Source organism: Dysidea avara, chromosome 7 (genome assembly GCF_963678975.1).
Source record: "Dysidea avara chromosome 7, odDysAvar1.4, whole genome shotgun sequence".
Classification (NCBI taxonomy): domain Eukaryota; kingdom Metazoa; phylum Porifera; class Demospongiae; order Dictyoceratida; family Dysideidae; genus Dysidea; species Dysidea avara.
In genome coordinates, this window is record NC_089278.1 from 34812005 (window position 1) to 34832024 (window position 20020).

Below are 20020 nucleotides of genomic sequence, written 5' to 3' on the forward strand. Positions count from 1 at the left end.
TCACGCTCTCGTGCCAGACCCCAGTGGGTGGGACGAGACTACGCTCACTACTGAATTAAGGTGTGCATTGGTTCGAATTAACGCACACGGCCTGTATTAATTAAATTAGGCTTTGAATTCAAAATTTCATTGGCAAAATGAAAACATCGCTACGGTTCGAGTACACTCCTCAAGCTGCGGAAAAGGTTAAACGACGACGGCGTAAGAGAGTTAAGAGTCCGGAACAACCCGCTGTGGAGATCGTCAACATGGACGGGCAGGAGAACCCTCCCGTAGCCAAATGGGTACGTGCATGTTGTAGTAGCTCGTTATTATCGTGGTAGTGTCAAGAACAGTGAGTAAATAGTTAGATCGCTTTTAAAGCAACAAAAGAAAACATCTACGCTACAACAATGGACTCTATCACGCTTTATCACTCCTGGTACACCATGTTTAAGTCTAAGTCCTTGAAATTAGGTTAGGTAATCCTAAGGCTGCAGCACATGTTGCTGCAGACCTTCAGTGCTGGTCACTGTAAAGCATTAATACAATACATACTTTAGGATTAAGGAAGAAAATCCATCCCTCCTGGAGGAGACTGAGTGTGGCCCCGACTAGACATTGGGTGACCTGCAGTTCGATTCCTGGGGTTGGAGGGATTTTTTTTCCTTACTTTGGCCCCTTTTCTGTTACACCTTTTCTGCTATAAGTCACTAAGTCTAAGTCCTTGAAATTAGGTTAGGTAATCCTAAGGCTGCAGTACATGTTGCTGCTGACCTTCAGTGCTGGTCACTGTAAAGCATTAATACAATACAATACAATGCTATAGATGGACAGCATATATGCATAATGACGTAGAATGCCAACTGAACTGACCATGCATTACATGAAAGATCGAGGGAGCTTGCAAAAACAAAACACAAGTGGTTAGAACTCCAGATGGTGTTCAATGGGCAGACAAACTTTTTGCCATTTCTGGCCACTTTGATCATAGATATTCAAGTAATGCACCTATCAATGTTAAGTCCCACTACCCCCCTCCCGGGATTAGTGGGGGATTTTGGCCTGATTTGATCTGAAATTCTGCCCCACTAGTGGGATATTTGATCGTTCGAAATTTTTGGCATTTGTTAAACCGCAAGCTACATAAGAATTAAACTGTTTCCTAAAGTGTATTGCAGTCATACTACGTGGGGATTTGACCACTAGTCATGTCCCCATGGGTGGAGTATTTGATTTTTCAAAAAGTCAAATCCCCACCCATTTCCCCTTTATGCCCAGGAGGGGGGAGGTGGGGGATAATATTGATAGGTGCATAATAGCTTTACAGTGCAGGCATGGTACAATTACAGTAGGTTTGATGTTCTATTAGCTCAAACCAATTACTTGTTTACACCCCCCAAGAAAATCCATTTCCCACCCACATGCAGATTCTCTTCTGGCATGGTCATTCATTATTAGTGAACATTTTATTCATTATTATCCAAAGATTAGCCATTATGCGTATTATAAATATCAGATATACAGTACAAGTGTGATAGTTATTTGATGGACTAATAGCAGCATCTCTGACCTTAGTGATGTAATTTTGTCTCACGGGCTCAATAAGGTTATTAAAATTTAGCATCCTAATCCCGTGTGTCATACTGACTCATACAGTAAGGTTTTCAATGTCGGATATCATGTTTTAGCTTGCTTAGCATTTTTGTTCCTCACTGTAGACAAATCTTGATCTAGTTTACCATTGTGATGTACTTTTACTGTGATGTACTTTTACTGTGATGACGTATCTTGTTTATTATCAGCCCAAGGCTCTTAATATTTCAATAAAACATTTGTGACTATGTCAGGAAGAAACCATGTAGTTTGTACTGTATTTTGAATCGATTTTGCTGCATCATTGTTATCTACAGTGTCCAAGGAATCAAGTTTTAGCTTATTATGTTGAAATTATAGCAGTAGACAGTGAGTAGAAATCTATTTGTATAGTAAGTATAGTGAAAGTTTTCCATGAATTAGCAAATCCGGTATTATATCACTTGCACAAACAAGTAGAAAGGTATTTCAAGAAATTACGACAATTGTTTGTTTTTCCCTATAAAGTTGACTAATGCATGTAACACATGTATACAGTAGACCCTCAGTTATCCAACCTCGTTTACCTGTACCCTAGAATTAGAACAGAGTTTTATGTATGACTGAGCAATTCACTTATAAATCTCAATACTTTTACCATTGCCTGAGACCATTGGGATTCAGATACGTAAATGTACTCACAAGTAGAGCTGAGCGATACTACCATTTTAGTATCACAATCGATACTAAAGCCACTATTCATGATACTGAATATAGTTCACAATACTTACAAAATAAATATAGCTGGTGCTACATAGTGTATTGCTCACCATTCCTACAGGAAGTCCTTCTAAATAATGGTCTACCCTCTATGCAACCTTAACCTGTAGAGTTAGCTTGTACACTGCAAGGTAAAGATCGTACATAAACATCAGTGAAACCCTGTAAAAAGTAGGGTCTTCACGATTCCTTGGTCCCTGGGTCGACTCTTTTACCTTCCCTTTTTGGACTAGTATCAGCTCAGCATGGACTCTGTGTCACAGAGTTTAGTCACCTTATATTGTATGCCATGCCGGCTGTCCCATTCAGTTTTGACATTCAGACATGATCATACCCTTATCTTACATGTATGTATTTGATTCCTTAAAGGAGATTTCAGGTGCTAATTCATGTTTATCACGTGTATGCACATAATCTACTGTATTGGTTCTACTGTTTAGGTGTCACCTCAGTTTGATATGCATTCACAGACTCCTGTGGAACAGTGGAAGAAGAAACCACGTCGAGTTAAGGTATCTGACATATTCATTCCAAAGGCACAGACCACTGGTATTAGAGAGAAGAGACCACTAAAGGTTGTACAGAACTTGAAATTTCATGGTGAAGGGACTTGTACTTCTAGTCGTAGCTGTCCAAGTACATTCCACAGTCAGACAGGTGGAGTGTCAGCACCAAAATCTAAGGGACAGGTTTGTACTGATAAAGTAGAAAACCATGTTGAACCTCCGGCAGTAGAGGAGTCATTTTCTTCAGACTTGGTTTTTAGTGACAGTCAACAGCGTCCAATGGTTGATGAGTTGTCAGTGTTTAGACCAGCTTGTGCCAGTACTCCTTGTGCAAAGAAGGTCCAGATCCAAAGCACATCAACAACACACACTAGACCTTGTAATTTATACCACATGATTTCAGATCCATCTCCTAATGTGTTCAGATGGTGCGACGATGTTTTTGTATCAAAAACTGAGAAACAAGATATGGCAAAAATAAGCCAGTCCAAATCTCTCACAAACTGCCAGCCACAAACAAAAGATGTTGACACACTTCAAGCATCCATGGAGAAGTTGTCATTTGAAGAACACAGTCTACCTGATGAAAGGGATGAGAAGAATATCACTGAGGATGGTTCTTTATCAGTATTAGCATGTGATACACCAATACATGATGGTGACTATGTGATGCCCTACTCCAGGGTGGATACTTGATGACCAGCAGTGACAATTATGTGATCTTCAAGCAATTAGAGCAATAATAATAAATTTGATTTTTTATGTGATTTCATACCTCTCAATGTACATGTGAATTTGACTATAATCAATGTTAAATATTTTTCTTCAGTATAAAAGAGTTTGTTTATCCTCTGGGAATATTGATCAGCCAGTACTATACGTAATGGTTGATAAGCAGGAGGAATGCAACAATACGCATAATTATATATCACATTAGTCAATTGTCTGTTCTACAGCTAAATTGAGTTTGAAGCACGTGCACTGGGTGTTTATATCTTGTGTCAAAATTTCAGCTTGGTATCTTGAAAGGTACTAACTTTTAATAGTAATGTATTGAGTTCTGTGAGTGATTGAGTGTGACAAATCGAATCACTTTGTTTACAAATAATTTCATTCCCACTGTCTAAAAATTATATACAGACTTCTGATAGTTAATTATAAATCAAGTGTTCCTGGTCCTTTACTTCGATTAAATACAGTGGAACCTGTCAATAATGGTCACCTTGGGACCAGATATATCTGGCCTTTATATACAGGTGGCTGTTATAGAAAAAAATCTACAAGGTGGTCACTGGTCAGCAGCATTTAGTGGCTATGACCGTTATAAATGAGTAAGAGGCTTGCGCCAACCACAACTCAGTAATGGCTTGAGTACAGAAAGGACAGGGTGAGCTTGTTATGAATGTTGGTTATATAGCTATTGAATACGTTTAAGCAATGAAGCCTGATTGATTATAATATACAAAAGGTAGCAACTGCTATACAAAGGAGAAAGTTATGTATACAGTGATTCATAGGTGAATTCTTGGTTGGCCGTTATACGCTTTAGACAGGTGACCGCTTATAATGCAGACCACAATGCATACATTTGTATGGGTACCTTGTGACCCTGGCCATTATGCAAAGGTGACCGTTTAATCCAGGTGACCATAACACAGGTTCCACTGCACTGCAACAACTATCATTGTCTAAATACTTAGTTTTAACCATTCCATCACCTGAACAAATCACCCCATTTGTTGGTGTCCCATGCATTGTGAAATCACTACTGATCATAGTCTGATAAAATCATCCATATTCGATCTCCTAGCAGAAAGAAGCTTTGGATGTAAAACATCATAGCAAAGAAGGTTTAATATAGTAGCTTTATCCAAATGTATGTGCAAAAATAAAAATTAAATAAATTGCTGAAATTTTTAATTGAGTTTTTCTGCAACTTTTGCATGTGCATAAAAGGATGCATGATTTTCCAAAATTGGATCACATTATTTATTTTTGCATTGTGGTAGTGGCTTTACAATGTAATCAGGAGGTATCGTTGCGTCCCAGTGTAGCCAGACAGTTGCAATTGTACTCATTATGCTTGTGCAAAACATGGCATATCCTATTATGCAGGGGCAGTTGGTTCTAGAAAAATTACTCCAACTTTAGGGTAGGGGTGGGGTCCATACAGTGGTATTTGGAATTAGAACCTACTATATAGATTATTTTAGTTAACTACGAGTGAAAATTGCCATTCTAAGCATATCCACAAAGATTTAATACCTTATTGAGCAGTTACAGAAGTTATGAAATCAAGAACGATAAAAATGAAGCAGTTTGGATTATTTTGTGTGGTGGAGAGTAATTTGATCACTATTAATAAACCATCCAAGTACTTAAATATGTTAATTTTAGGATAAAAGTTCCTTAAGCGTTTTTTTTTGTTTTTTTTTTATCTCAAAAAAAAGCTGACTGGTTTCCTGGAACCGGTGAAACCCCCTTAGAACCGCACCAGTTATTATGCATTTTCAGTGCAATTATACACGTAGCTAGCCTAGACCATGGGCCATGGCCACTAATATACTGTACCATTGTATATATGTAGCTACCTGGCAAGTGGCTGATTGTCTTTCACTCAATATTAAACAAAACTATAAAGTGTATGTAATGAGACAATCATTTACATGTGTGATTTATATGTTTACGTCATTGCGTCCATGTATGTAAGAGTTCCTCTTTCACAATACTTTTACCTGTAAAAATGATTTATTTCCAAACATACAGTTTAGTTTAAAACCTTACAATTTTTCCAGTTCCTTTTTAATTTGTTCAGTTACTGCTGTGAGTTGTTTGATTTCCTTAAGTGTTTTCAGCAATCCATTCCAAGTTTTCGGTTTGACACCCTCATCTGTACTCAACCAATGGTTGAACATCTGCACACATGACCTCTCTGGATCATTTGGGTGTTGTTGTCTTAATATTTCTATTCTAGGCAACTCCAACTTCAGGAAATAAGCCACTGTGTCCCACTGTGGTGCAATTCTTGGGACCACCACTTTGATCAATGCAAACATTTCAGGTTCTGTATATATATGTATATACAGAGTAACAGAATTGTTATGTACATAAAAGTAAATCAGGGGTAGATCTGGGAGGGTTTCATGGAACTCCCCTATGACTACTTATTGGCTGAAAACTAAAAGTGAAACCAAAACCAATTTACAACTATAAAGTCAATGTGAACAACCTTTATCAGCCAAACCAGTAATTTGTTCAAAACCACACAAGCTTCTATAGTGTATTACTCATGTAAAATGATAATTATTGGAAATTATCACACAATATCATGTACTGCAAACACACTAAAGTTAATTACCTTTGTCAAGTAGTGCAGTTGTAGTGGATGACATTGTTTCTGGGTGTCCTATATAAAAATAAACAACTTTTTTACAACTGAAGTTTACTAGTTGTAGCTGAATTCAAACACAATTAAGTGTGTCAGTACAGAAACACATGGCACCATAGTTGAGGTTACACTGTACCTTACTACAGACTATACTGAAATGTACAGCTAATCAAGGATGTATAAGAGTGTTATAACATTCTACGAATCATATAACCTGTATTGTGCACTTAAAGCTCCGCATAGTATGTCTACCATAGAGATGTCCCTCATTACGTGAAAGTTTGCTGAATTGAGCTAAATTTTGTTAAGCCTCTCGTCATAATATTTTCAAATTAAAAAGAAAAGAGTTTTCATTTGTACACAGAGTATTGCGGATGAATGTATACTGTAATAGGTTACCTTTAGTTGGTGTAACAGATGGCACAAAAAGTAGAGAGTAGTACTCTGCAGGAATTTTAGTAGCCTTAGGTCTTTCATAACAAATCAGTGTCTTTCTTTGATGGATATTGAGGACGACATGTGGTGGACATTTCTCATGTTCCAGTGGACACTGTAAACAAGTCACTGGAGCTGCTGCTGATGGCATACAAGCTTTGCTGATCTCTGAGATAAAAGACTCCAAACAAATTAGCAACTCTCTGCGTTGTTGAAGGAGTAGAGGCAACTGGTCAGTGGTTGGCTGCTCATCTTGAATTGTGATAAAACATTCAATTGAAGACTGAGACAACTGCAGTTGAAATTGTTGCCATTCTCCACTTTCAAAACAGAAGTATGACACACCTCTGTAGATTCTATATAATTAAAATTATAATTTTTGGTTAATGTTTACACTATAAAAGTTACCCTTGCAGTACTTAATTATCATAGTTAAATAAAATATACTCACCGGTTAATGAGATGACCATTCTGACAACACCAGTAGATGGTTTTCACTACCAACTGGTTGAAAATACTCTCTGGTACAAATCTGTCTGCAAAGTAGTAGGCAACACAGATGTCTCTATCCTTAGGGCAATATGTGGCTTTGTCATCATACACCAGGAGGGACGGCACCATAAACACCCTTCCTTTCTTTGGAGCAATAAATTCACGAGGAAACTTTGTACCTGAAGGTACCTCAGCAGCAAGGTTGAACTTATCCAACAAGCCCAACAAAACACCTTTATCCTTTGATCGGTTGGATTGTTCCAGCATGTAATCAAGTAGTGGCTCTCCAAGAAGGGCATACCTGTTGTATCGCTCATAAGACTGCTGGAGCTCTGCAGTGTCAGGACTATAGTCGCTTGTTGAGACAACTGTGCAAACAAGATCTGACACCTCCTGAGGGGATATGAAGACTTCACTTCTCAAGGAAGAAATCTCAGGATAATGAAGCAGGATTCCCTTGTTGGTAAAATAGCAAAGAAGGGCATCAACCTCTTTCTCTCCTTCAATACCAGCCACTTTAGCAAAATCAGTAGCTTCTGCCAACGTGAGCCTCACTTCTGTCTGACTTTTTTCTAGTATCTTTCCCTCAAAATTGAGATAAACAATTGGCCTCACAGTATTAATCACCCATTCAGCAGCTTTCAAAATAGTAGCCCTCAGATGATCAACAACCTCTGGATCAGGATTGCTGTTACCGACAAAGTGGAAAGCTTCTTTCACAGATCGTGGTAAGTGTTCCAAGAAAGGCTTACCATCAAACAGCTGGTAAATCATCTTGGCAATGTACTGTTGCTCTTCAATGGATAGATCTTCAGCATGTGCTCCAACCATCAAAATTGTAGGGACACGAGGAGAAATTGCTCCTTTTGGTGCCTTCTGACCACGACTGTACACAGAGTGCAGTAGAAGCTCAATGGTCTCAATATTGCTTTGCATTCCTCTGGTTTTGATTTTTTCCCCAAACCTCCCAAATCGTTGTCGACTAATCACTGAATCATGCAGATGTTTTGAAGCATCAAACACCAACAAAGCTGTATCTTCAATGGCCAAGAACAGGAAGTGTATTTCATAATACACTTCCTGTCCACCAATATCAAAGACAATGATTCTGATCATGCCATCTTTGGGGACTGCTTCACTAGCTGCTGTGGCTTTGGCTGCATCAATGACTTCTTGTGGAATTGGCTCTGCTGGTGTTGAGGTGTGTTCTATTGATATCAGAGACATGGTGGACTTGACTTCACTTCTGTGTTGTTTGGGTATCTCGGATATTCGAAAAGTAGCAGTGATTGTATGCCATTTAGAAGAAGCCAGCTGGCGGTCAACACTGCAGGAATTGACAGATGCTCCCACTGTAGATGACTGGTTATGTTGGAAGGGTTTGTTTAAAAGAGTGTTAATTGTAGTTGTTTTACCGGCCCCTTCAGCTCCCAAAGTGACGAGTTTGAATTGATTAGAAGATCTAGCACCTCTCTTTAGTGCTTCTTGATAGCATTTCACGACAGTAATATCAACTGACTCTTGTCCAGTTGGCACAGTACTACCTATATTGACCAATAAATGTTTCATAATTGTCATATTATTATCTCCTAAAAAGTAAAATTTACAATAAGGAATATAGGGATAACTGAAATAAAGAAGAAGGGATCGCTGGTGTAATCAACAAGGTTCATGGTTATGCCACAAAAATTTATTTTGACTTTACTGCATGACACTAGCAAATGGGTCAAAGTAAGGATTTGTGATGTAACCCTGTCCTTGCCACTGATCTCTTTTTGCTTCATGCATGGGTTTTTTTTCAGTGATCCCTATTCCAAATTTTATATATCTAGTTTAGCTGTGTACTTTTAAAAGATTACAGTAACTTGTTAGACATCATAGTAATATTATAGACTTTGATACCAATGTGCTACATAATCACTGATACAGTTCCTGATAAACATACGTAAGTCAAGCATATGGTGATTGCACATGGTACACTCTACCATTGCCATAAAATTAATGATATACATTCATTACCACACTACACACTATATTATAGTCTGTTTGTGTTCACCTGAGCCCTCGTTTCTTGCTAATAACTTTTGTTACATGGCCAAAACATTTAGTAGGGCTGTGAAGCCCATTAAACGACAGAACTAATAGTCAAAAAAGTGCTTTGATATGGGCAAGAACAAGTGAGTTATGAGGCTTTAAATCCCATACATTTAGTATCGACGATTCAGACATGCAAACATGTCTACAACATGAAAACATGCTTGTTCCAGTACAAAACCATAGGGAATGAAAATGTGTTCACCTTTTTGATATTACTACATTTGACGGGACTCAAGTGAATGCGTACCAACTATAATATGCTACATAAAGTAGTATACTTTACAGCATAGTTCTAAGAATATTTCATATGTGACCCACTGAGCGAAAACCGGTGGTTTTCGCAAAATTCTACTTTGTATTGAAATACACTGGGTAAAAATACATGTGTTACATGAAAAATTTACTCACACTTTAATCGCATTTGTACGCACTGAAATTAAGCTCAAATCAATAAAAACCTATATATACACCGATGGATTTGCCTGTTAACGGAGAGTAAGAAAATCTTTGTTTTGTGTTCACACAGCAAAGAATACGGACGCTTATTTACAATGCAGTAAAAACAGCATTCACTGCTGTAATTTCTTAGTTGAAATGGCCCTCCTCTTTGTCAACACAGAGGAGTACAGGGAAAGCACTACACGTTGATTGATTTGCCAGTTCATGGTGCACAGATTGAGCCAAGTCTTATCTTTGTAGCTTGTTTCAATCGTAAGTTATGATCAATTATCTAAGCATCTGTAATTTATTTCCCGTATTGTTGCTGTACAAATAGAGTTTATAACTGTTCCAACTGTCAAACGCTATAACTCCAAGACCATTCATCACAAAAGGCTGAAATTTTGGCTGTCCACTCTTTTGCTACTATAAACAAGTACACAGAATTTTCAACTAGAGTAGGGACCATAGTACACCGATAAAAAGTACTGAAACAAGCTGGAGTAGTGCACGATATCAAATCACAGTAAAACAATAAGAAGTGTTATATCCCTACTGTGCATTTCCATTATGGTATCTTTAGCACAGTAGGGATATATATAACACCTCTTATTGTTTTACTGTGATTTAATATTGTGCACTACTCCAGCTTGTTTCGGTACTTTTATTGATGTGCGGTCCCTACTCTAGTAGAAAATTCCTAATTTTTCTGTGTACTTGTTTGTTAACTTTTTTTTGTAAATAATTACTATGACTGGTGAACCCACTCATACCACATCTGAAATGGCACCGCGTGCCCCAATTATCATCTGAAAAGTGAAGTATCCATTATGCTTCATTGTCAGCTATGTTCAACCCGTTACACAGCATTGTGGATCAAGAATTGTTCGAAAAGCACCTCTGCAATCCATGCATTTCAAAAGGAAGAAATGGTGCTGTGTGCCCCAGTTATATTAATTATCGTTTGAAAAGTGAAGTATCCATATGCTTCATTGTCGGCTATGCTTAACCCGTTGCACAGCAGTACGAATCAAGAACTGTTCGAAAAGCACCTCTGCAATCAAAATAGCCACTATGAAAAATACAGACGATTTCTGTTACGAAGGAAAGCCATTACGTGCTACCGCCAAATCAACACTTTTCACTATCAGCCTAGCAAAGATGAATGGGACACAAAGGAGGACACTGGTATATCCATGAAAAATGCACTGTATGTACTGCGGTATGCCAAAAAGCACCTCTCGGGCCGAAGCAACATCAAACAGTGAAAAATCAAGCCAGAATCCTTAGCCGCTACTGAGTTACGCTTGTCTGAAGGCATCAGTCAGTTACTCATTCAGTAGATAATTCCGTTATCCGTAGCAACTTGTTGAAACTGTTTCGGGTCGATCTGAAAGCTTTTTTGGGCTTAGTTTTACCTAACCAATACTGCCTCATTGTCGTCAGGGAAAATTGAGGCTGGTTTTTGGGTGATGTTATTTCGTGGGCCACGCCTACTCCTTTGTTGTCCCTACTATACAGTACTATTGTACTGTATGATTACAGAGATACAATAAAATGGAATTTGAGGAATGTACAAAAACGGCTGGTTTTTGCTCAGCCATGTACATGTTGTAAAGGGAAGAGGCTACTATCAAACATTATTATTGTTCATCTGTGCCAGATTAGATATATTAAAAAAAAAAAAAAACTAGAGACAAGTAATAACTTGATAATGTACTACTAACCCAGAAATGTATCCAACATGGATCAACAGCTACAAATCAGTCAGACCTCTATGATCACAAAACAGGCACTATAGAGAAGGTGATGATGATTTAGAGGTGATTTAGTAGACGATGTATGGTCACAATGATTTGGTTTATCTGCCTGTTAGCCTAACCATAGCCGATATTCTATAGGCAATAAACAAACTTTACTAGTGGCATGTATATTTGGTCTTGTAACGAAGATTTGCACTTTCATCTTTTACTACTCATCATTGTCATTCGTACGTAAAGTTGTTAATTTTTGTGCAGCATTGTGGAACTCCTACATTCCACAATAAAATTAATTTCAATATAGTTTGGAGCCCTGCTTCATATTTATAAATTATTAGCACTGGTACCTGCCCTACATGCAGGACCATTCACATTTTCACATTAGCAAGCCTAATAATGTGAACATGGAGTTAACTAATTGCTTATAAGCTAACCAATAATTACTAAGACATGTGCAACTTATGTGGTGCTATCCTATCATGCAGGCACTGTAAAATTGTGGTCAACAGTATTTACAGCAGTTATAGTTATTATACTGCAAGCAAAGGTTTGAGCAAAATTAACTTAATACACAGGTACACACTTAATCACATCACAAAGAATTGAAGTTACAAAGATAAGGCACTTACTCTAATAGAACACACAGGAGAATCACACAGACAAACATACAGTACAGGCACCCAATTAGCTTGCCCACATCTGCCCTATACCTATGAAATGTGCTACTGTATACATTTTCCAACAGTCTGCATGCTGTAAGCAAGCTATGAACTTAGAATAAGTAAAACTTAAGTTTGAAGAACTATGCACCAAAAAGGTAGACAATATGAAAAACAAGTTATGCCTGAGGCTGGATTCAAACCCACAGCCTACATAGCCAATAACCACAACAACTTCAGAGAGGTGCTATACCAGCTGAGCTGTTTGTCCTGTGGTTAGCAATGGAATGCAGCTGAAGTTTTCTCTACATCATGGCTTTCAATGTGCTGTAGTGGATGAAGGAACGACCATACGTGTAGGACCATTTCACATTTTCACATTAACCACAATAACTGAGGTCTATAAACAGCAATAAACAAACAAACAATTAGCATTAAAGATCATGTCCTTAAGTACCATGCATGGTAATATTATGAACCTTATTCTACCATCATGCAAGCCTAATAATTAAGTTACTGTAACAGTGATGTGAATATGGAGTTAACTAAATAGCAGAATTTCATGTAAGCTAAACCAATAATTACTAAGACATGTGCAAATTATGTGTACTGTAATAACGTGGTTAACAGTATTTAAAGCACTTGTAGCTATACTGTAACTTACAGTAATACACAGGTACACACTTCATCACATCACAAAGAATTGGAGTTACAAAGAGAAGGGACTTGAACATGCACTCAATCGGCCTGTCCATGCCTGCCCTATACCTATCAAACGTGCTACTATATACTTTTCCAACAGTCCATATGCAGTGTAGCAATACCAGGATGATATGAACTTATATGAGACTAAAAAGTGAGTTAGAAAAAGTATGCACCAAAAAGGTATATAAAATGAAAAAAAAGTTGTGTCACTGGCGGGATTCAAACCCACACCCTACACAGCAGTACTTTGGGGGTGTGGTTAGCAATGGAATGCAGCTAAAGTTTTCTCTACATCATGGCCTTTAATGTGCTGTAGCGGACGAAGGAACACACGTAGAAGCTTGCAATAAACTTTGTGACGTAGCCAGATGGTGAGCGTTTAATTTTGCATGTGAATCATCTCAATACGTGCTCAGATTGCCAAGTAATCATCATCAATAGCTAACATATGAAAAAGTGTGCCACAAAAAGATGGCACTGATAAGAAAAAAGTTGTCATGGGCTGGAATCGAACCCTGGACCTTTGGGTTAACAGTTCTATGCGCTAACGCTTTGGCTGTTTGTTCGGGGTTTTGACAGGAATGTAGCTCAAGTTTTCCTCTACACCAACGCCTTCAAAGCTTTGTAGAGAGCAAACGGAAGTAGGTAGCGATTTGTAACAACAAACTTGGAGTTGCCATATGATGAGCGCTTAATTTCGTTAAAGTCCCGTGTCGATACGTGCTTTGGTTCGAGAGTCAGCGGCGTAACGAAGAAAGAATGTAGACAGACAGACAGCTTTTCAGCTTTATATATATATAGATAAACATACTATAATAAGAAGGTATATTGTTGTTATTGTACATACATCACATGGTGTTGTCATGTCACAGTCAGTATCCTACCTTCTACAGTACCATCTGACATTTCACCACTTTCTGTTGTATCTGCTTCTTCCATCATCTTGTTGATCTTTTGTTGTACTTCCTGTAAAATGATAATCATGAATACACACAGTATTGTAATATGGGACATTTGTGAGGGGCATTTACTGTTAACCTCACTGTTAACTCAACATGGAGCTGTTCAACAACAATAAACATTTCACCAATGGTACACACTACACAATAGATGCTCATTACCTGACTAAACTTTGTGATGTCCATCTTCTTCTCTTCAACAAAGTATTTTACCACCTTACATCTACCAGGTCTCCACAAAATAGGTTCATTCACTGCTCTCAACAATGGTGTTTCTCCTTGCTGTACATGGTAAACAAAATGAATACACCAAATACTGTACATGTAGTTGGACATCTCATATTGCATTAGCAATTTACATATTTGATAAACACTACAATATGGTAATTGGCAAATCACAATTAACCATACACTATTATAGTCATGAAATTACAATACGGTAGCAAACTGTATTAATCTGGCTCAACATGAGAATGGGGAAGTATAAACACAGAAATTTTTAACCTTAATGTTCCAGCGATGCTCACAAAGTTCCAGAATATTATGTAACTGTTAAGAAAAACTAATATCCCAACAATCACTGACTGCTCTAGTAGAGTACGTATCATTGACTGTTCTATTAAAGTATCTCCAGTAATCATATCCAAAAAAAATTATGGGTTAGAGATATTTAAACATCGATTTAATATTCAAATTTACATAAACAAAATTACGAATTTTTATGTTTGCTACACATATTTTTCTCTGGGGCTCCCCATACATTTTGAAGCAAAAAAAATGACACAATTAAATTGGACAGCCATCAACGTAAATAGTAAACTTGGACTGTCTTGAAACTGCAGTTGCTTCTGGCTGCAAATTTGTACATGTACTGAGGGTAACTTTGGGGTTTGTATGTGCTCTGTGGTGAGCGAATGTTTCACCTAAATGCACACTACAATATGCACAAGTTGAGCTGAACCCTGAAAGAAAAAAGAAAAGTGGACTTTTTCGTAAGAAACTAACAGTTCATCCAACCAGATGGTTTATGGTGACAGTGAAGGGTGTAAAAGAGCAGACACATGTGGTTTGGCTCCATTACAAGTTCAGGAAAGGCCGTACTACCGTGTGCACTTTATGGCTTTCTTCAGAGGAAACGCTTAGTGAAATCTTTGTCAGACATTTGAATAAAACATTTTAGGAGGTCAAGCAGTACTATAAATCAGCCAAATTTCACAAATTTGTGCAGTTCTATCCGTGAGCTTTTAAATGTTTTTAAGGGTTCAGCTCAATGTGTAAATACTATAGTTAGTAGACAAGTGTAGGCCCATAGAAAAGTGGATAACTCAAGTAAGCAAACAAACTGGAAGCAAGCAACTAAAAAAGAAAACAATTGAAACGGAGGTATCACAATGATACAACAGTATACCCAAGATTGAGTTGTGGTTTCAAATAGCAATTGTATTGAAGAGGTTTACAATTTCGAGTTATTGACATAACCCACATAAGTTGGCAAAAATTGCCAGGCAAAGTACATAACTAAATAAACACTCTATAACATAAGCATTAGTGAATAGGTGTACCTTCCATCTGACGGTATGTTTTCAAAGTATTTGTATACATTACAAGACTTATAAGGATTACAAGATGACACAAAACTGATGTGCATGCTAAAACAAAGACTTTCAAGATCTGCAACAAACTCCATGTCAAATTCAAATTTTAAGTTAGTGGTCTTCATTCATCCTGCAACTCTGGAGGGTCATATATTATTATTAATTTTATTACTAGGCCCGGGGCACATACAACCAAGTACAATCACCAACGGGACAACCTACCAATAAGGCAGTGTATGACCAGTACAGTGTGTGTGTGTGTGTGCGTGCGTGCGTGCGTGCGCGCGCGTGTGTGTGTGTGTGTTGGCACATAAATGCAATTATAATCAGATGTTTAAGCTTTATTGGGTAATCACGACAACAGTCACGTACATTATTATATACATATATAGCAGGCCCTCAGAATTCATACTGACCAACAAATGCTTAAAATTAAGTCTAGGATATTAATTTATGTATCTGTACACAATTTGTGTCCTCCTCATGTGATACCAGTTGTTTAAATGAGAATGGATCAGGGTGATGGATTATGACATGGCTGGAGTTGCCAAGGGCAGACCACAGTAACATCTGGGACAAAAGAAGCCGAGTATTTCCACTGTGTGTCACACACAACCGTTATCTGACCCATCCGCTGAGTTACATTTTTAAGTATGAGATGGGCCGATATGTCAAAAAATGGTCACATGGTGTCTTGGATACACTGCAAGATGAAATAAAATGTGTAGCAGATCGCTGTGAAAGGTGGCAGCGCCTTCAAAGGAATACTCATGGATATGGCACATCAGTGCCGGTGTGCAGACATTGAATGGTAGCTATATAGTAGTGATTGGCACTTCACAGCTACAAGACATAATTATTATTGTTACTGGGTAGTTAAATACAAACACAGCACAAACAAACAATGCAAACACTATTACAACATGAAAACATAGTCTACCTCTGTTAATAATCCGCTTGAACGCATGTACTGGCAGCTGGCATGGGGACTTGGGACAGCTTACAGCAGCACCTGGAAATTGTCTGAACACTTATACAATGAAGATCTGGACACAAACGATCAGTAGACAAGTTAGTAGTAGACCTGCGGATGGTCACTCGTGGTCGCTAATCTTCTCCCAGCCTTTGGAATCATGAGTGTGGTACTGGGCGTTATATAGAATTACATGTTCGTTCAAGTCATCAGCATGAACAGGCGTAAGTATTATACGTTTGTGCCTTTGTTCAATCCCGGTTAGTGCAAGTTCATAGGCCTTGTAGTTTTCCCAAACATTATTTATTTATTATTTATTTATTTATTTATTGATTATTATTGATGACGTAATTTTAATTACATTTCGTATTATTCTTAGTACTTGGTTGTATAATTAAAAGTTAGCTATTGAGAAGTGCTGACTATTTAACTATTGGATCAACCGCACATTGGCAGTATTTTAGTACAAACAACATCATTAGCTACTGAAGGCAGTAAAGTGGCTAACTATCACAAGTGAAAGCATGCACATGTTCAGCAAACTATTAGTTTCTGCATAATACATAATACTTATCTTCCTTGCTTAGTTGACTCTGAAGTCAGTTACAGTACTCCATCAATTACCCAACCCCTTTGGTACCAAGATGTGTTCAAATAATGAAAAAGTTTGGATAATCAATGCTATTAATTTATATACAGAGCCCTGTTCAATTACTCTAATAGAATGTCTGGTAAAATACTCTAATAGAACAGTCATTTCTACAATACAGATAACTGAGTGTTTAGACATGTAATAAAAGGTCAGATAATCGAGGGAGCACTGTACTTGATGTATATACTTATCTCAACAGGACCTGTAACATTTGTGCCACAATCACATTTCACAGCCTAGCTATCTACTAATAACTCTAACACAGGTAGTCTTTTATAACCTCCTTTTCAAATGTTCTTCATGATCAACTCATATCACTGATTTAAAACTAATGTCTCATATGTAGCAGTACTATCTCAACATTAGACCACAGAAACTTAACCACTAGTTTCCCACGTAGCAATTTTACTTACCAATGATGAGCCATCTACAGTAATTCAGAAAATAAAACTCTACCCATGGAGTATTTGAACATAATATCTCATGAGTACTAATATACAAAAGGCATATAACATTAAATTTTAAAGATTCCAAAAGCTATTCTGAACAAGAATAGAGCTGGGCAGTAAGGAAAATAGCAAACAGCATACTTTCGGTAAAAAAATATTACGGTATTACTAAATATCATGGTAATAATGTAAAAGCCATTGGTATTAAAGTAACAGCCATTTACCTCAATAAAAGCACCAAATACACCCATAACCCATGGCAACTCAGCAAGTCTATGAAAAAAATTACCACAGAAAAGCTTGTTTACATAGTTTGGCTAGATAACTACAACAGTACCTGCCTAAAACAAGCATTGTCACACATAGGCGGATCTAGGAGACACTGTCAGGGGGGGCCAAGGGGGGGCAAGAAGTTTTAGTGCACAACAGTGTTTATTCTACTATGAGCTATGGGGAAATTCTAGAACACAAGTTATATTCATTTGCATAACCTTATTCAGCATATAGCTGGATGAACGATGGACATACAGTTTGTAAAACTGTAGTTTGAGAAAATTTTAAAAATCAGACCTCCCAGGTTTGAATTTCAGAGCATTTTTGATAATGCTTAGCTTAAAAAGTGTATGATTTGCAAAGATTGGTTAGCCTATCTGAGATAATCTGTTTGATGGTAAAGTGTATACCAAATCAAAATAAGGAGTAGCTAACATTGTTACGATTTGTAAAATTTGTAAATTGATGACATCAGAATTGCGACTATTCTATTAGAGTAGTGACTGCTCTATTAGAGTATCTCGATCTTTGCACAAAATTCAAATTTATTTGCCTCACTTTCTTTAAGGTGTACAGTTTAACTATAAATGTTAGGCACATTTATAAGCATTGTCTTCTATTTGCCAATTGGCTTTCTATACTTCTAAATGCAGTGTGAATGCATGATTCTAGTTTCTGGTATACATATGGTACTGTAGGTCCAAGGGGGGCCAGAGAAGGGCCAGGGGGGGCACAGCACCCCTTGGCCCCCCCTCAGATCCGCCTATGTTGTCACATGTCTGGTTGCTCTCTAAATATGGGATGAAACATGCCCACAGGGAGGCCATACTACCAAGATAGTATCACAGTATTAATAAAAAACTGGTACAACGTAAATATCACAGATTACTAACAATTCCGGTATATCGCCCAGTACTAAGCAAGAGTATCAAGACACATGGTAGTGTGTCGTACGGCCAAGTAAGCCGGCGACCACACCGTGAGTATATTTACAGGAAGAAAGAAAACAGCTTTTTCATGTGTGCATACCTCCATGGCTCCTTTTCCAAAGCACACCATTTTTGCATTATAGCTGTCCCCCAAGTAGGGTATGCCACACAGAAAATTTGATTAAATTCACAACAGCCATTTGCGAGATATGGGCGTTCAAAATTTTGTTTTAATTTCTTCATTTTTTCTTCTTCTTATGCCATACGGGGGGCTACGGGGGCTTCAATTTCTTTTCGCACACTTAAAAAAATTGTATAAAATGCAAACATGTACCTCGATTGCCACGATCTTTGGCACAAATGAAGAGTGTGTAACGGTGGATTCACATACTAAGTTTGTTGTGAATCTGAGTAATATTCAAGGAGTTATGAGCATTTATTAACGTAAAAAAAGATCAAACTTCTGTCACGGCTACAGGGTAAACCAAGTAAAGAAGTAACTTAAAATTAGTGTATAGATAGGCTGATCATCATAGCAGTGCTTTTTAATAGTTTGAATAGCAATAGAGTTACAGCGACAAAGTTATAAAGCAAAAACTAAGCATGTGTAAAATCTCGGGATCGAGATACTCTAATAAAACAGTCACCGCGGGGTAAAAAAGGTGTGCAAAAAAGGTCAAAAAAAAAAACAACTCACCAGAGTTCGAACAAGGGACCTCCATACCTAACACCTGCATCCTTTACCACTGAACCACTGCTACCTTGGCTGATCACCTCACTTAATTTCTGCTTTATAAATGAAATTTTTAGTTGAAATCTGCTCATAATCAAACGTTTGTAATTTCATAGATCTACCAATAGAAGTACTAGATTGTTCTAGAACATTCTATGTATGTTCTATTAGAAGTCCTCAAAAAAATGTGCACTCTATAAGAGTATTACAATAATATTATCAAATATTGAATTAAATCATGCAATGAAATACATTTATAAGTCTGTCTTAAAATTAATAATCATCATTGTATCTACATAGAAAAGAAGAAATTTGAGTGAAAACAAACCTCAAAGTCAGCCATAGGCTGGTTTTGGGGCCTTATAAAGTACAAAAAAAGAGTGAAATCCACACAAAAACAGCCAAGCTGTGAAAATATGGTGCGGCCTTAAAAAGCCTGGGTGAAAAAGTTGTGAAATCAATGGTGATGTTAATGCTAAAAATTTTAATAATGGCTGTGTGCATTGTTAAAATTTATTAGCATTAACATCATTGCAGCCATTTCTTGGCCGCCACCATTGATTTCACAACTTTTTTCACCCAGGCTTTTTAAGGCCGCACCATTTTGTCACAGCTTGGCTGTTTTTGTGTGGATTGAGTACAA

At 37.5% G+C, this 20020-nt stretch overlaps 2 protein-coding genes across 2 annotated transcripts in view; one reads left to right on the plus strand and one right to left on the minus strand.

Annotated features, from left to right (window-relative positions):
- The first annotated feature begins 67 nt into the window (after nucleotides 1-67).
- On the plus strand, nucleotides 68-3676 carry LOC136261232 (uncharacterized). The gene is made up of 2 exons (XM_066055206.1): nucleotides 68-284; nucleotides 2775-3676. The coding sequence occupies exons 1-2, from the start codon at nucleotides 138-140 to the stop codon at nucleotides 3534-3536; spliced, it is 909 nt and encodes a 302-aa protein (XP_065911278.1). The 5' UTR covers nucleotides 68-137; the 3' UTR covers nucleotides 3537-3676.
- Nucleotides 3677-5443: 1767 nt separating this feature from the next.
- The window catches only part of LOC136261196 (uncharacterized), a 56555-nt gene continuing 41978 nt past the window's right edge, over nucleotides 5444-20020 (minus strand). Inside the window, exons 8-14 of the mRNA XM_066055172.1 lie at nucleotides 13936-14055; nucleotides 13699-13780; nucleotides 7115-8699; nucleotides 6628-7019; nucleotides 6199-6246; nucleotides 5625-5904; nucleotides 5444-5575 (exon numbers count right to left, since the gene is read on the minus strand). Of these exons, the coding sequence (XP_065911244.1) occupies nucleotides 5572-5575; nucleotides 5625-5904; nucleotides 6199-6246; nucleotides 6628-7019; nucleotides 7115-8699; nucleotides 13699-13780; nucleotides 13936-14055 (2511 nt within the window). The 3' untranslated portion in view covers nucleotides 5444-5571. The remainder of the gene's footprint in view (nucleotides 5576-5624; nucleotides 5905-6198; nucleotides 6247-6627; nucleotides 7020-7114; nucleotides 8700-13698; nucleotides 13781-13935; nucleotides 14056-20020) is intronic.